The 17,379-nt window shown below is 39.0% G+C and overlaps 3 protein-coding genes across 3 annotated transcripts; 1 reads left to right on the top strand and 2 right to left on the bottom strand.

Moving 5' to 3' along the window:
* Positions 1-326: 326 nt before the first annotated feature.
* Positions 327-944, bottom strand: LOC132314672 (extensin-like). The gene has a single exon (XM_059813503.1). It carries the CDS (start codon positions 942-944, stop codon positions 327-329), a length of 618 nt encoding a protein of 205 aa, XP_059669486.1.
* An 8,763-nt stretch (positions 945-9,707) lies between these two features.
* LOC132314673 (uncharacterized) lies at positions 9,708-10,694 on the bottom strand. Its single transcript, XM_059813505.1, has one exon. It carries the CDS (start codon positions 10,692-10,694, stop codon positions 9,708-9,710), a length of 987 nt encoding a protein of 328 aa, XP_059669488.1.
* A 2,091-nt stretch (positions 10,695-12,785) lies between these two features.
* On the top strand, positions 12,786-16,555 carry LOC132313151 (heat shock cognate 70 kDa protein 2-like). The gene is made up of 2 exons (XM_059811829.1): positions 12,786-13,123; positions 14,571-16,555. Exons 1-2 carry the CDS (start codon positions 12,910-12,912, stop codon positions 16,310-16,312), a joined length of 1,956 nt encoding a protein of 651 aa, XP_059667812.1. The 5' UTR covers positions 12,786-12,909; the 3' UTR covers positions 16,313-16,555.
* The last annotated feature ends 824 nt before the right edge of the window (positions 16,556-17,379 follow it).

Genomic DNA, 17,379 nt, shown 5'->3' on the forward strand with positions numbered 1-17,379 from the left:
TTAAATAATTAAAACACTAACAAGTAATTCCAATCAAATAACTAAACCAATTACACTTAAACCATTAATGCCACTTAAATAATTAAAACACTAACAAGTAATTCCAATCAAATAACTAAAAATAAATATCATTTAAATAAATTAAATCACCACAAAAGAAAACAATTAAGCACCTAATAAAAAAAATAATGACACATAATCAAATAAAATGCACTTAAATAATAAATTAAATACCATTAAATACCAGGAATATCCTTTTTAAAATTAGGGGTATTACAATACCTCTCTTAGTAACAAATAAATTAAATTAATAAAATGACATTCTTTTATAATTTTTTAAAAATAAATGATGACAGTGGCAATGGTGGAGGTGGAAAGCGGTAATGGGTGTAGGTGGTGGTGTTGGAAGGCGGTAATGGTGTTGGTGGTGGAAAGAGATAGTAGTGTAGCTGGTGGTTGTTGAAGCCAATGGAGGTGACTGCAATGGTGGTGGAAGGCAGTGACAATGGAAAGCGGTGGCGGTGGAAGGCAGTGATGACGGAAAGCGGTGGCGGTGGAAGACAGTGACGATGGAAAGCGGTGGCGGTGGTGACCGGTGATGGAAGGTGGTGGTAGTGGAAGGCAGTAGCGGTGGTGAGAGGCGGTGGCGGTGGTGGAAGGTGATGGTGGTGGAGAAAGGTGATGGCGGCGACGGTGGTGGAAGATAGTGGTGGTGATGGTTGCGACAAAGGAAGGTGGTGTCGGTGGTGAAAGGCGGTGGCGATGATAGTGGTGGAAAGTGGTGGGCAGTGGTAATGCTGGAAGGCGGTGGAAGTTGACGATGGTGGTGGTGAAAGGCAGAAGTGGTTGTGGTGGAAGATAGTTGTGATTTTTAGACTTGGAACACGAGGGTTATTTGGGAAGTTGACTTTTAAAAAAAAATTACTTGGGAATGGTATGACCATTCTATAGGTTTAGTTGTGGAATTGATTATTATTCAAATGGAATGACCATTCCCACTTTAAATTGCATATCAAACAAAGCAATAGTTGGAATGTGCAATCCATTCTATTCGTACACATTAACACAAACACAACATAATTAACATCTGAAAAATAAATAAATAAATAAAATTTAGGGATAATTTCACTAACACCCCTGAGGTTTGGACAAATTTTAGTCTCAAATATTTTTCAAAAATAATTATCATTCACATTATAAACGTTTGCTCCGTTTTTCACTTACTCCTCAAAAGTTAGTTAACATGTGTAAACCACTTTTTACATCTAAAAAGACATTCTTATCATTTGACTTTGGTTTCGCCACTAAATTGTTTCTTGAATGATTAAAATTACATGTTTACCCTTCCTTTTCCATATACAGGAATAAATAAAGTCATTTTATATTTATATTTGATTTTTATTTTTCATTTTTTTCATCCTCACCCTAAACCACCGCTTCCATCTCCAAATCCATAACTACCACGGTATATTTCGGCCGTAACCATAACCTGTGTGTTATCACCACTATCCTCACCCCTATTCCATTCCCACCCCTATAGCTACCACCACCAGTAATACTGTTCATTCCGGTGAAACAACCACACTGACATTCTTGCTCGGCGGCAGCATTGATGCCGCACGACGTGTCGGCTTGGTTCACTGCTAAGAGACTGGTTTTATGAAAGAGAGGGGGGGACGATTTCGATTGGGTTGAGATAGGATATTAGGTGCAAATTTATTTTGATACTGGGTTTGCGACGTCAATGCAATTTTGCCAACACAAATCAGCCCCAAAATCATATAAATAAAGTCATCGCCAACATAAATCAAGCCGTTACCGATGCAAATCAAGCCATCGCCGTTGACCAATGGTCAGCCTTCGTTGAATATTTCTCGTCGCCGTCGATTGGTCGTCGCCAATCTTCTCTTATCCATCATTAATCAATTATACAAATTTAAATCAATTATCCATCATCAATCTTTGCTATTAGATTATATAAATTTAAAATTATTTGCCGCGACCTGGTACGACACCGTTTCCTGCAAAACCAAGACGGTAAAGTCAAACACCGGTGTGGTGCCGGCCGTTGACCCTCCGACAATCAGGTTAGTAGGAGAGAAATAATTTTTTTATCGTAATTTCCCTAGTAGGAGATCTTTTTTGTGTGTGCCTTATTCCCGATTTGTCTTCATATTTATAGTCACTTCCCTTATTCTTGATAAGGGAATTTCATCGTCCTTAGTCCACGGAACTTATCCCGTGAAAATCTTATCCTTGATAAGATTTGAACTTGCCCCATGACAAATCTTATCCTTGATACGATTTGTCATCATTCTTATCTAATAGAATGGTTATCCTTGATAACGAGATATTATCGCTCGAAAGTTGAAGAGGTCTGGCGGCTAGCCAATACTTAAATTACCTCTGTCATTAGGTCAAGATAAGTTAGGGTTATTTTTTCCTATCAGTTGCCCCCTATTTCCGGGTACGTTTTGGACCAAGGAAATACTTTCTATATTTTATTTTTTCCTTTTTACTACAAGCTCCTTCCATATTGTAGTAGGACTTTTTTACAAGAACTTCACTGTTACTTGAAAAAGAATTTTCCTATAAATAAATAAATTTATTTATTTACCTCCTTTTTTTTTTTTCTGAAATCCTTTAAACTGGATCCTAACTGTGAGTTTCTTATGGATCGTTGTAGACACGTAATTGGGTTAAGTCGTTTCTCCCGGGTTATCGGTGTAATTCTATAGTGGTTTCGCTATTTTCGCGATATCCAATATCTCATCATGTCCGTGCAGGAAAATAACTTGAATATTGAATCCCAATCTGAAGACTCAACCTCTAAAAGTGTTGAAGAACTTGATCCTGATTATGCTGACGAATTTGGTGTTGATTATTCCTCAAGACCAAGGACTGCTTTTTCCAAGCAACCTCCACGTGAAGGAGAATCCTTAATTAAGGATGAGAATTTACAGAATTGTAGATTCAAATATTCCATTCATTCATTTATTCACCTTCACAAACCCAAGCCAGAAGATAAATGTTCTTCTATTCGTTTGGGCGAGGTATGCTTTTTCGAGTCGACTTTTGCTGTGGGCTTACGTTTTCCGATTCATCCATTCGTAGAAGAAATTCTTTCTTATCTGAAGATAGCTCCCTCTCAAATTGCCCCTAATTCCTGGAGAATTATTATAGGCTGTTTGATTGTTTGGGGAAGGTGTGGCAATGGTCGTCTAACAGTAAATCAATTCTTGAATTTTTATTATCCCAAGAAGAAAAAGGATAACTTTTGATACTTTCAGTGTCGATCAAGGAAGATATTCCTCCTTGTTGCAGCTCCTGAAAATAATAAAGACTGGAAGAGTCGTTTCTTCTTTATTTCCGGTGCATACGGGAAATTTCCCAGTGTTTAGAGTAATTCAGACCCTGCAGGTATGATATATAACAATGTATATATATGTTTTTTTTTTTTGTTCTCTTTTTTTTTTTTTTTTTTTTCCTAAACTGTGAACAGTACTCGCTGGTACTATTCCAGCGGGTAAAAAGTTTTTTTTTTTTTTATATTGTGAACAGTACCCGCGGAATAGTACTCACAATTAAAAAAAAAAAAAAACTGTGAACAGTACCCGCGGGTACTATTCATGTAAATAGTACTCACAAATATATATATATATATATATATATATATATAAGAAAATTGCGACTTACAATTCCGTTTTCCAAACTTTAAAGCGAAACCAACTCTCTCAGCCCAAGAAAAAGAATATGTTGGTAACGCCCTTGCACACCCAGTGAAGACCTTTAGTGATCTTATGACGGAGGAAGCTCTAGAATTGTATGTACGAGCTACTAGCTCAACTGAATCCCTTACCCATTCAGAGAAAGGTAAGAAAAACAAAGGTACTTATACGTAAACTTACTAATTTTAGTTAATATGTTAATAAATATTTTCCTTACTACTCTTTATGTAGGCCAGAAACTCAGTAAAAGGCTCCTAGCCCAAGTCCGGTCAAGTAATCTTCCCTCTACTCCTGCTTTTAAGAAATTATGAAGGGTAGGATAGCAAAATCATGGTAAATCTTCAAACCCTGGTGTGTTACCAGGTCCCACTCCTATATCTCTAGGTTTTAATGGATTTGGCAGGGTTCCTAAGAATTTCGAGAGTTTTAGTTCAGTATCAACCAACCAGGCATTTTCCCAAGGGGAGTCGATTCTCGATAACGCTAATGTCGCGTATGATAGGTTACATAAAATGGTAGTAAAAGACAACGCTGCCAAATTGCAGAACCTGCCAGCATCTGAGCTTTCAAGGAAATTTCTTCATCTAATTAGCCAGGTGAGATTTTACCCTTATCATGTGCATATCTTTCTTTTTCAACTATTTGCCACTATTTATTTATTTATGTATTGATTTATAAGGCACTACATACTCTGTTGTTATTGCAAAAGAATATGAAAAGTTTTCCCTAGAGATGGCTTCCCTCAAGGCTAAATACAAAGATGTTACTTCTATGCTTAAAAATAAAGAAGATGACTTGGCTAATGCGAAATTAAACTTTCAAGATGAGAAAGTTAGACTTACCAAAGAATACTTCGATAAGCTGGAACTTGAGAAGTTAGTTGCCGTGGAGAGCTTTAAAAATTCTAACGAGTTCAAGGTGCTCATAGCCAAGGCTTGTTGTGATGGTTTTAACCACTTCAAAACTCTTGTCAGCAAAGATCGTCCAGACATAGATTTTTCTATGTATGATATTCTGGCGGAGAGTGAAGAGGAAGATTAAACTCCATAGTAACAGTTATATATATATTAGGGTTTTTTTTTTTTAGCATTCGATCTCTTAGAACTGTTCAAAATATCTCTCAACTCAGAGAATAGTTGTTCTTCTTTTGACATCTCTCAACTCAGAGAATAGTTGCTTTTCTTTTGACATTTTATCTTTCATGATATTGCTTCATACTCGTTACTTCCGTATGCAGAATTTCTTTTACTTTTTCAGGCTTCACTTAGCCTATCCTTCTTCTGAAGGAATGTCTTTTTACGAGCTTTACCCAGCTCGTCCCTTTAGTAAAGGAATATTTCTTTTAATAAATAAATGGACTTAATGCTTTACTAGTCCTCTCGTGACTTATTAAATTCAGTAATAACGTAATCAGTAGTAGAAACACGTGAAATAAATACGAATTTTATTAAAGACTTATCGAAAACAATATTCGATAGTCCAGCATCAGCATCCATTAAACATTGGTCTGCTTTATTGAATCTAAAAACATACTATCACTTTTAAAAGTGAGATAATAAGACATAGCCTGTACCTACCGGTAATATTTCCTTAAATATTCTGCATTCCATGGGTGGAGAAGTTGGCTCCCACCAAGTGTCTCTAACCAATATCCCCCCGGTCTGTTGCACTGGGTTACTTGATAGGGGCCCTCCCAGTTGGGAGCTAACTTTCATTCTCCCTTCACCATAGTAGCCGGGGTAACCTCGCGAAGCACCAGGTCCCCTAGCTCGAACCTTCTTAGCTTAACCCGGGCGTTGTAGTACTTGGATACCATCCGTTGGTAAGCTGCAACCTTGATTTGGGTCTGCTCTTTTTTTTCTTCTATCAAGTCCAAGTTTCACCGTAGTTCCATCTCGTTCTGTTGAGGTTCAAAATACTTGGTTTTGAAGGTAGCAACCTTTGTTTCTACCGGGATCACAGCTTCATTTCCAAAAGCCAACCTAAAAGGGGTCTCCCCAGTGGGGGTTCTTACTGTAGTGCGATAGGCCCATAAAACTCCGGGTAGTTGTTCAGGCCACAAGCCCTTGGCCTTTTCTAGGCGTGTCTTGATCATCTTTAGTATTGTCCTATTCGTGACCTCAACTTGCCCTTTGGCTTGGGGATGGGCAGGAGAAGAGAAATGAATTTTGACCCCAAGTTCATTACAAAAATTAAGGAACTGCTCACTTTCAAACTACTTCCCATTATCGGTCACGATTACCCTTGGTGCTCCGAACCTGCAGATTATTGTCTTCCAGAAAAACTTTTTTACTTCATTCGCTCCAATATGAGCTAATGGCTCAGCCTCCACCCATTTGGTGAAATAATCAATAGCCACAATTGCGTATTTAGTTTGTCCCTTCCCTTGGGGTAAGAGGCCAATGAGGTCCGTCCCCCATTGAGCAAAAGGCCACGGCCTTGTAAGAGGGGTTAACTCTTCTGCTGGTCGTTTTGGGACATTGGCGAATCTCTGGCACTTGTCACATTTCTTCACAAACTCAAGCGCATCTTTTCTCATAGTAGGCCAAAAGTATCCTTGTCGGATAGCTTTATGCGCTAGTGATTTGCCCCCAACATGGTTTCCACAAAGGCCTTCATGTATATCCTTTAGAATGTAATTCGCCTCATCTATGGAGACACAACGCAAGTAGGGTAGAGAAAATCCTTTATTGTAGAGAACCCCTTCAATGAGGCAATATTTTGTCGCACGCATCCTGATCTTTCGTGCTTCCATGCGATCTTGGGGTAGCTCCTCGTTCTCTATGTACCTGATAATGGGTTCTGCCCATTCCATACCTTGGATCACCTGGTGACCAATCCCGAACTATGCTAGGCTCATCCAAATGTTCCACAGGTATAGCTTTATCTTCCTCTGCTGCGGTTGCTAGTCGGGCTAAGGCGTCTACTTGACCATTATCTTCTCGGGGAATCTGATGAATGGAAAACTTCTTAAAGAATCCTTTGATATCTTCTATCTTATACAAATAGGTCTTCATCTTCTCATCATTTGCTTCATATTCCCCCTGGACTTGTCTAGTTATTAGTTGAGAATCAGTATACGCTATTAGTCGCTCAACTTCTAGGGCTTTAGCCATCCTGAGGCCTGCCAGGAGGGTTTCATATTCAGCCTCATTGTTGGTTGCCTTAGACCCAAACCTGAGGGAGTATTTGATGCATTCCCCCTCTGGGGAAACAAGTACTAGCCCCGCCTCACTTGCACGGGCGTTGACCGATCCATCCATATACAATATCCAAGTAGATTCAGTTTCTTCTTGTTCATCTACGCCGTGCTCGTGCCTATCTTCTGGTGTGAATTCTAGTATAACATATGCCATCACCTGAGCTTTTAAGGCCGTTCTGGGTTTGTATTGGATATCAAACTCTTTAAGTTCTACTGACCACTTCATGAGTCGCCCCGAAGTATCAGGTTTGCAGAGGACTTGCCTAAATGGCTAGTCTGTCAATACTATTATGGTATGTGCTTGGAAGTAAGACCTGAGTTTCCTTGCAGAGACAACTAGGGCAAGGGCCAACTTTTTTTTATCCTTGGGTACCTCTCTTCTGCCCTTTTGAATGCACGGCTAGTATAATATACTGGCTTCTGGATTCCATCCTCTTCGCGGACTAAGGCTGAACTTACTGTCGATGGAGAAACTGCCAAGTACAAATACAACTGCTCTCATTACATTGCTCGTGATAGTAACGGTGGTGAAGTGAGATACTCCTTCAGTTCTGTAAAAGCTTGCTCACACTCAGGTGTCCACGAAAAAACTTTCCTAAGCACACGAAAAAAGGCAGGCATCTATCCGTTGCCCTGGAAATCAACCTGTTCAGAGCGGCGATTCTTCCTGTCAATCTTTGAAGTTCCTTAGTCGATGCTGGAGACCGCATGTTGAGAATTGCTTGGATTTTCTCGGGGTTGGCCTCTATCCCTCTCCTGCTTACCATGTAACTAAGGAATTTTTCTGAGGAGACACCAAAGGCACATTTGTCTGGGTTGAGTTTCATTTGGTGTTTCCTGAGGACTTGGAATGTCTCATGTAAATCAGCTAGGTGGTTTTGAGCTTTCAAGCTTTTTACCAGCATGTCATCCATATATACCTCCATATTCCTTCCGATTTGATTCTTGAACATCAAGTTGACTAGCCGCTGGTATGTTGCACCAGCATTTTTAAGCCTAAAAGGCATCACCTTGTAGCAATACAAACCTCTGTCCGTGACAAAAGAGGTCTTTTCTCTATCTGGTGGATGCATTAAGATTTGGTTATATCTAGAATATGCATCTATGAAATTGAGCAACTCATGGCCAGCCGTTCCTTCTATTAACATGTCGATTCTTGGCAGAGGGAAGCTATCTTTGGGGCACGCCTTATTTAAATCGGTAAAGTCTACGCACAACCTCCATTTTCCATTGGCCTTTTTTACCAAAACAACATTGGCCAACCAGTCGGGATAATTGACCTCTTGGATGAAATTAGCTTTCAGAAGCTTGTTCACCTCTTCTGATATAGCCATGTTCCTCTCCGCGGCAAATGTTCTTCGTTTTTGCCTGATAGGTTTAACTGTGGGATCCGTGTTTAATCGATGCTCGATCGTAGCTAGATCAATACCAGGCATGTCTTCATGTGACCATGCGAACACATCTTGATTCTGTCTGAGGAACTGTACAAGAGTATTCATGAAGTCTAAGGGGAGTAAAAACCCTATCTTTACCTTTTTTGTTACGTCATTGTCATTTAAGCATATCTCCACCAGGTCCTTAATTGACTTGGCTCGATCTCGCTTCTGTTCTTCAATTTCTTCGACAACCAAAGCCTCTTGCTGCTTCTTTTCTCTCAGAGACGCAACATAGCATTTTCTGGCAGTGGTCTGATCTCCTCTTAGTTCGCCTACGCCCTGCTCTGTAGGGAAACGCATCAAGAGGTGATAAGTCGAAGTGATTGCCCTTATCGAGTTTTAAGGTAGTTCTTCCTAGGATAACATTGCAAGCAGATGGGCAATCCACCACCGGGAAGTCTACCATAACAGTAACTTGTTTCGAGCTGGTTCCTACTGTGACAGGAAGAATGACCGCTCCCAGAGGGTAGACCTTATCTCCCGTGAATCCCACCAATGGTGATCTAGTAGGTTTGAGTTTCTCCTTACCAATATTCATTTTGCTGAATGCATCAAGAAAAATGATATCAGCCGAACTTCCATTATCCACCAAGATCCGTCGAGTAGTATAATTAGCGATCATCATGGTGACAACGAGAGGGTCGTCATGGGGTGTTGCACGTCCTTAATATTTTCATCTGAGAATATGATAACAGGATCACCTAGACGTGGCATTTTTCGGTGTGGATTCTGTATTCCAACTTCGCAAACTTCAGATGAGTTTCGCATTCTCCTGGCATAGGCCTTACGGGCTGAGCTTGATTTTCCACCACCTGCACATCCCCCAACTATGACCCTGATTTCTCCTATTGGTTGTTGATCAGGGAGGCGGTTATCTCGGCTTGCTCTTGGTAGATTAACGTCGGTTTTGTCATTCCCCACAATAAATTTTCGCATATGCCCCATTCGGATCAAAGTCTCAATCTGATCCTTGAGGTCGAAGCAATCCTCTGGCGTGCCCATGGTCTTTATGGAACCTACAGTACTTATCACGAGGTCTCCTCGCCGGGTCTGACTTTAATTTTGGTGGCCACTTCAGATATGGTTCATCTTGGATCTGCAGAAAAACTTGATCTATTGGCATATTTAAAGGAGTGTAATTGGTATATCTCTCCGCACTCTTATAGTGAGACGCCCTTTCATTCTGGTTGATCATAGGTTTCTTATACTTAGTTTCCTTTTCATCTTTGGTTATCAGAGCCGACCTTTTTTGGTCTGTCTTCTTATCATCCCATTCTTTCCCCTTTCTTGCCATCATTGCATTTTCAGCATTCATATATTTTTTTAGCTCGAACCAGTAACTCACCATGCTGGTAAGGGGTTCTTCTGATAAAGAAAGAGAAATCTCGAGATTTGGAGTCCTCCTATAAAGGCGGCTAAAGCCACCTTGTCATCCGCTTCCTCCACCTGCAACATTTCCGTATTGAAACGACCAATGTAGTCTCGCAGTGACTCTCCTTTCTGCTGCTTTACAATAAGAAGGTATGTAACCAGCCTTCTATGCTTCTGGCTAGCAATGAAGTATCCCATGAAACGCTTACTCAATTCTTCAAAGGTTTCGATGGTCCCTGGCTTCAGCTTGTTAAACCACACTCGTGCTGATCTTTTGAGAGTTGTTGGGAAAGCCCTGTACATGATCTCATCTGGCATCGCGTGCAAATACATTAGCGCTTGAAAAGTCTCCAAGTGGTCAATGGGATCTTTAGTTCCGTCGAAACTCTCAATTGAGGGCATTCTAAATTTGCTCGGTAAGGGGCATTTCATAACTGAGGGGCTGAACGGCAAGTTGGTCTTCTGCACCAAACTATCTATAGCTGCAATACCTTTTCCCTTTATGGCCTGCATCACATCCTCTATCTTTGCCTTGAGATCTTGTATCTCTAGGTCAACGTGGGAAATCTCCTCTGCCTTTTGAACGACAGTTGTGTTTTCATGAGGTCGGGAACTCTGTGGAAGAGATGGGTGGATCATTTCTCTATGTCCGTTCCCTATCTGGCTTTGTTCCACTTCTGTCTCATGTCGAGGAGGATGCTTATCCTGCCCTTCAGGATTCCCATTACCTCTATTCGGGTTCGAAAAATCTTGTCGTGGCAATTTCTGTTGAACCGGTGGAACAAGGTGTTGCAGGATTACTGCAATTTGCTGGATCAAATGGTCTATACCTTGATTCAGAGTTTGGACCTGTTGTTCCAACGCTGCAAGCCGCTCCTGATCATTTGGGATGTCTAGGTTTTTATCCGACTCTTCCCTTTGACCAGATCCCTGTAACGATGTTCTTTCGGTGACCATACCAGATCGCAAATGTATCTACCCAATTGAGTATTAATATAAGGGAATTGTCGTTTTCACAGACGGCGCCAACTGTTGAGGCTGAAATTCGCCGCGACCTGGTACGACACAATTTCTTACAAAACTAAGATGGTAAAGTCAAACACCGGTGTGGTGCCGGCCGTTGACCCTCCGACGATTAAGTTAATAGGAGAGAAATAATTTTTTTATCGTAATTTCCCTAATAGGAGATCTTTGTCTTCATATTTATAGTCACTTCCCTTATTCTTGATAAGGGAATTTCATCGTCCTTAGTCCACGGAACTTATCTCGTGGAAATCTTATACTTGATAAGATTTGAATTTACCCCATAACAAATCTTATCCTTGATAAGATTTGAATTTACCTCATGACAAATCTTATCCTTGATACGATTTGTCATCATTCGTATCTAATAGAATAGTTATCCTTGATAACGAGATATTATCGCTTGAAAGTTGAAGAGGTTTGGCGGCTAGTCAATACTTAAATTACCTCTGTCATTAAATCAAGATAGGCTAGTGTTATTTTTCCCTATCATATATTATTCTCAGTACAGACTAATTCCACAACCACCGTCATCACCAAATTTTGTGACCCAATTTCTACAGTAAAAATATCACTGTGGCTAGCCTGCTCCTCTTTCTCTGCTTCTAGAATCCAAATAAATGCAATAGAACGCAAATAGAATCCAAATAAAAATAAGAACACAAATAAATCAATATCTGTTTGATTATGTTTCTTTCGGTATTTGAGTAATTTGTTAATAAGAGTAATTGCTTTAAGTGAATTAGTTATAGATAGATTCAAGCGTCAAAATAATATATATACACACATATATAATCATATATATACAATACACACGAACAAAAAAACTATAAATTTGTTCTGCATGATTCTCTCCCAAAATTCAATGGCCTGGAATCATAAAGGAGGGATCGTAATTTTGTTTTGTATGATTCTTTCCCAAAATTTGTTCTTATTCCTTTTCTGGTGTGTGTATATATATAGTTTGGATTAAATATTTTATTGGTATACATTTTATAGTATTGTTGTGTGAATGGAGATTTAAATAATAATAATAAGAAAAAAAAAAAAAAGATTTAACAATGGAAGTTCTATTCAATCACTGCAATTCTAAAACTCCAATGGCAATGCCCTTCAAACAAGAGAAACCTTTTGAATTTTCCTCATGATCTTCAAAATAAAATAAAATAAATAAAATAAATAAAAAATAAAAAAGTAGAACCAGAAGCTTGGTCACCATCAAATTCAAACCATAAAGAGGAGAAGATGGGTTATAATGGGTTTTGGTATTGTTGGAGATTAGATTTATATATATATATATATATATATATATATATAGAGGTTGCCGGAAAAGTGAGTTTTGGGTGTAGGAGAGGAGACTGATAGTGTTAAGAGTGAGAGAGTAATTTGAGAAGAAGAAAAGAGACAGACAGACGCGTGCCTTGAGGAGAGAGAATGTCCCTTCAAATAGGGAGAGAGGGGAGAGAAATTGTGTGTGTAAGGATATAGAAGTCATTTATATTATTTAATATTTTGAAACAAACTAAATTAAAAAATTATGGATAAATATGTCTTTTCTCATTTTTTAATTAGATGTAACGAAAAAATAAAAATAAACTTGAAGTAATTATTTTTGAAAGATGTTTAAAATTGATATTTGACCAATCCTCCCAAAGTATAGTAAAGTTATCTCTAAAATTTAATATAAAAAATTATTCTTCCTTTGATATATTATGCGAGTACAAAATTTTCTTTTGTTGACAACTTTTTAACAAATATATTATTTTAAGAATATGGCTATATAAAATTAATTTAGATGGTTCTTGGAAAAACACCTCATTTTCTTACCCTTTTAGTCCTTCGCTTCGCTGGTAAGGTATTTGTAAATAAATCAATATACAAATTGCGAAGGTATTTTCCAGGGAAAAAAAAAAAAAAAAAAAAAAATGGTAACGATCTTAAGCATTGTTAGAAGATCGTACGGTTGAAATCTCTCCGGCTTTCGAACATTCTGGAACACAAAAGCCAAGCTGCTATAAATCGACTCGCCTCCCCGCACAACAATCTATCTGGAAACCCTAGTTTTGCTCTACTTTCTCTCTAGTTTGCTCAACTCACTCTCTTTTTCTTTCTCTAGTCTCTATTCTTCAAACAAGAAGAGAGAGGAACTATGGCAGGAAAAGGAGAGGGACCTGCGATCGGAATCGATCTTGGCACGACCTACTCGTGCGTCGGAGTTTGGCAACACGACCGTGTTGAGATCATCGCCAACGACCAAGGAAACAGAACGACGCCGTCCTATGTTGCCTTCACTGATACCGAGCGTTTGATCGGCGATGCTGCTAAGAACCAGGTCGCGATGAACCCGATTAACACCGTCTTCGGTAAGATCTACTTTCTCTCGCACTTGTTTCCGATCTATGTACATGTACCATGTGTGTATAGTTATATGATTACATATATGTGTAGATCTGTATTATATGTAACTGGATCTACGTTATTTGACTAGTATGCTTACGATTTATTCCCATTCATGTGTGTGTATTACTTGTATATATGTATCCGTACGTATATAGAACGTTATTTGATCGTATGCTTACGATTTATGCTCGTCTATATGTGTATTACTTGTACATGTATACATAATTATACAGAACTTGTGCATATTCTGGTGTACATGTACGTGTATGTTACTTGTATATGTATGTGTATAATCATGCTCGTGTGTATATTACTATATCGTGTACTTATATTATTGGATCTACATTGCAGCTCTAGATTTGCTCGAGATGTTGTATGGTTACAGATCCATGATTATGTTGATTGGTTTTGTCCACTGCTGTGTCAGATCTGAATTAAAAATTGGATTTGGTCCTATTGTCATGTTTTCACTTTTGATTGGATTCATAGATCGATTGATAATGATTTATTTTATTTTATTTATTATTATTACTGAATAAAAAATTTTGTTTTTGAAGTTTTAGTAGCCTGATCTATATTACAACTGCTAGCTTCCTAGATCTATATTGGCAGCTGTTCTTTTTCAGTTCGTTGTACGGATTTGATCTATTACTTCTGTATGGACCTTTCATGGGATCCTTTTCTATCAGATAGGAAGGGCTGTTGCACAAAATGTATTTCTAAGTAATTGCCCCAATTAATATATGTTGCTTTGTTGGCATAATTGTTAATGTCTTTTGGTTATTTATTTGGGCAGTTTTAGTTCTTTTAGTTGGACTTACTATTTCAAATACCCTTTTTGCAAAAAAGAGTTTAATTAAGTTTAGCTGCAATTATTAACTCCTCCAATATATGCCTATGCAATTTTAATGTATTAGTATTTTTGATGCATTTAGAAAGGTCCCGCTGTATTTGTGCACAAGTTAAAATTTGAAAAGCAATTATTTCTAATTAAATTTTCATTTGAAGACCCTTTGCAAAACAATGAACAGAACTAGTATCTTTTTTATTTTAATCATTATAAACTCTTCTTTTTGGATGTGTCAATTACAATATGTTCTAAACCCTGAGTTGGCAATTCCTAAACATCCTCGTACATGCATCTGTCTTCCCTAGTGGGATCAGTTGTCTTTAGTGCTATACATTTGTTTTATTCTCTTTTGGCGTCATATTGTTTCTGTAATGGCTTTATAATCGATTCGTATTAGTTGAATGGAGGATTGCATACTGATTTAATACAGGCTTTTGTCAATCTAAGCTACTGGTTTGCTTTGTTGCTCATTGATCCAAAAGTGGCATATTTTTTCTAGTTAGTGCTTTTTACCTTCTATAGTTTTTGGCTGGTAAATTACTGATTGTGGTTCTCTGCAGATGCTAAGCGGTTGATTGGAAGGAGGTTCTCTGATGCCTCTGTGCAGAGTGATATTAAGTTGTGGCCTTTTAAGGTCATTCCTGGACCTGGTGACAAGCCTATGATTATCGTGAACTACAAAGCTGAAGAGAAGCAATTCGCAGCTGAGGAGATCTCCTCCATGGTCCTCATCAAGATGCGTGAGATTGCCGAGGCCTATCTTGGTTCCACTGTGAAGAATGCAGTGGTTACTGTCCCTGCCTACTTTAATGACTCTCAACGTCAGGCAACTAAGGATGCTGGTGTCATTGCTGGCATCAATGTGTTGCGTATCATCAACGAACCCACTGCAGCTGCCATTGCTTATGGTCTTGACAAGAAGGCAACAAGTGTTGGTGAGAAGAATGTCTTGATCTTCGATCTTGGTGGTGGTACTTTTGATGTCTCCCTTCTTACCATTGAAGAGGGTATTTTTGAGGTGAAGGCTACTGCTGGAGACACCCATCTTGGAGGTGAAGATTTTGACAATAGAATGGTGAACCACTTTGTTCAGGAGTTCAAGAGGAAGCACAAGAAAGATATCACTGGTAACCCCAGAGCTCTCAGGAGGTTGAGAACTTCTTGTGAGAGGGCGAAGAGGACTCTCTCATCCACTGCCCAAACCACTATTGAGATTGATTCTTTGTACGAGGGTATTGATTTTTATTCCACCATTACCCGTGCTAGATTTGAGGAGCTCAACATGGATCTCTTCAGGAAGTGTATGGAACCAGTTGAGAAATGTTTGAGGGATGCTAAGATGGACAAGAGCACTGTCCATGATGTTGTCCTTGTTGGTGGATCTACTAGAATTCCCAAGGTTCAGCAACTTTTGCAAGATTTCTTTAATGGGAAGGAGCTCTGTAAGAGCATCAACCCTGATGAGGCTGTTGCGTATGGGGCGGCTGTCCAGGCTGCAATCTTGAGTGGTGAGGGTAACGAGAAGGTGCAGGACCTCTTGCTCTTGGATGTTACCCCTCTCTCCCTCGGTTTGGAAACTGCTGGTGGTGTTATGACCGTATTGATTCCCAGGAACACCACTATCCCCACAAAGAAAGAGCAGGTCTTCTCTACCTACTCTGACAACCAGCCTGGTGTGTTGATTCAGGTGTATGAAGGTGAAAGAACAAGGACCAGAGACAATAACTTGCTAGGCAAGTTTGAGCTTTCTGGCATTCCCCCAGCACCCAGAGGTGTGCCTCAGATCACAGTATGTTTTGACATTGACGCAAATGGTATCCTTAATGTCTCTGCTGAGGACAAGACCACTGGGCAGAAGAACAAAATCACAATCACAAACGACAAGGGAAGACTCTCAAAGGAAGAGATTGAGAAGATGGTGCAAGAGGCGGAGAAGTACAAGTCTGAGGATGAAGAGCACAAAAAGAAGGTTGAAGCAAAGAATGCTTTGGAGAACTACTCTTACAACATGAGGAATACCGTGAAGGACGAGAAGATTGGCGCTAAGCTTCCTCCAGCTGACAAGAAAAAGATTGAGGATGCTATTGAGGAGGCCATCCAGTGGCTGGATGCCAACCAGCTTGCAGAGGCAGATGAGTTTGAGGACAAGATGAAGGAGTTGGAGAGCATCTGCAACCCCATCATAGCAAAGATGTATCAAGGTGCTGGTGGTGACATGGGTGGTGCAATGGACGATGATTCTCCTCCTGCTGGTGGAAGTGGTAGCGCTGGCCCTGGTCCTAAGATTGAGGAAGTGGACTAAGGTCCTGGTTTTGTTTTTTTAACCCCGTGGTCGCCTATTGATCTCTATGTTTGATTTAGTTTCTTGCACTTTTTTCAATTTTTAGTTCTTATGAGTTTGAAGGTAATTTCTCCACTCAGTGGAAACACTTTCGCATTGCTATCCTTTCAATATTATGCATCATGCAACATGGTCGGTCATTTTTACTTAAAAACTTAGATACAGTTTGTATTGTTTTCCCGATGGAATCTGCTTTTTTGGCTACTTTTTGGGCTATGGGTTTTCTTTTGGAGTTGAACTCACTCAATTATTATTACTGAAGAGTAATATGATTGTTATCCTCGCTAAATCACATCACCATATGAACCCTTATTGACGCAGCTGGTCGAGGGGGGAGCTAGTTGGTGCTTTTTAAAAACTTTAAAAGGTTTTTGGACTCTTGTGACTGCATTGTGGGAAACTTACGGGGAGTAATAATTTTTCAGACAAACTTGCCTTTTTTGAAATTTTAACGTGTTCTTTTTAAGTTTTAAATTTTGAAATTTAAAACTTAAATGAAAAGAGAAAAAAAAAAGTGGAAGAAAAAAAATAAAATAAAAAAATATGACACTTATTTTGGAACGAAACTGAGCAAGTACTCGGTGCTTTTAACATGATTCGATACTTGATAGTGCTTTTTAACACCCTTGAGTTGTATTCCTTATACCAAAAATTTGTTTCAGCGTAGGAATATAACATTTCACTTATTTATGTGTATTTATTATTGGGATGCTAATATAAATTTCGGGTCTGATACTAATGATTTTGACAATCTCTTAAGCCATAACAAAGAGAAGGCATCGTAGGACCTCCATCGTGGGGTTTTCAAATGAACATTTTGACTAGAAAATTTGGAATTCATTTTTTGTTAGTGTCACAATGGCACGGAGAAAGAATCTTTCAAACCCATCAAACAATGCCAAAGAAGTCGTGTCATCGTGGATAATACATCTTACTAAACTTGCTCAAATGTAAAGAAGGAACCAGTTCCAGTATTTTTTGAAAGAGAACATACGAATTTAGGCTTCTCTAAGTTCTCATGCTGAACC

This window comes from Cornus florida, unplaced genomic scaffold (assembly GCF_030987335.1).
Source record: "Cornus florida cultivar Cherokee Brave unplaced genomic scaffold, ASM3098733v1 CherokeeBrave_3.0.0_Hap2_Chr06, whole genome shotgun sequence".
NCBI classification, from domain to species: Eukaryota; Viridiplantae; Streptophyta; class Magnoliopsida; order Cornales; family Cornaceae; genus Cornus; species Cornus florida.

What these genes read in the sequence shown, in the direction of transcription:
- LOC132314672 (XM_059813503.1), bottom strand. Translation starts at nt 944, where the DNA reads ATGGTCATACCATTCCCAAGTAATTTTTTTTTAAAAGTCAACTTCCCA.
- LOC132314673 (XM_059813505.1), bottom strand. Translation starts at nt 10,694, where the DNA reads ATGGTCACCGAAAGAACATCGTTACAGGGATCTGGTCAAAGGGAAGAG.
- LOC132313151 (XM_059811829.1), top strand. Translation starts at nt 12,910, where the DNA reads ATGGCAGGAAAAGGAGAGGGACCTGCGATCGGAATCGATCTTGGCACG. An exon ending in CCCGATTAACACCGTCTTCG is followed by an intron (nt 13,124 to 14,570) that starts GTAAGATCTACT and finishes GGTTCTCTGCAG; the next exon opens with ATGCTAAGCGGTTGATTGGA.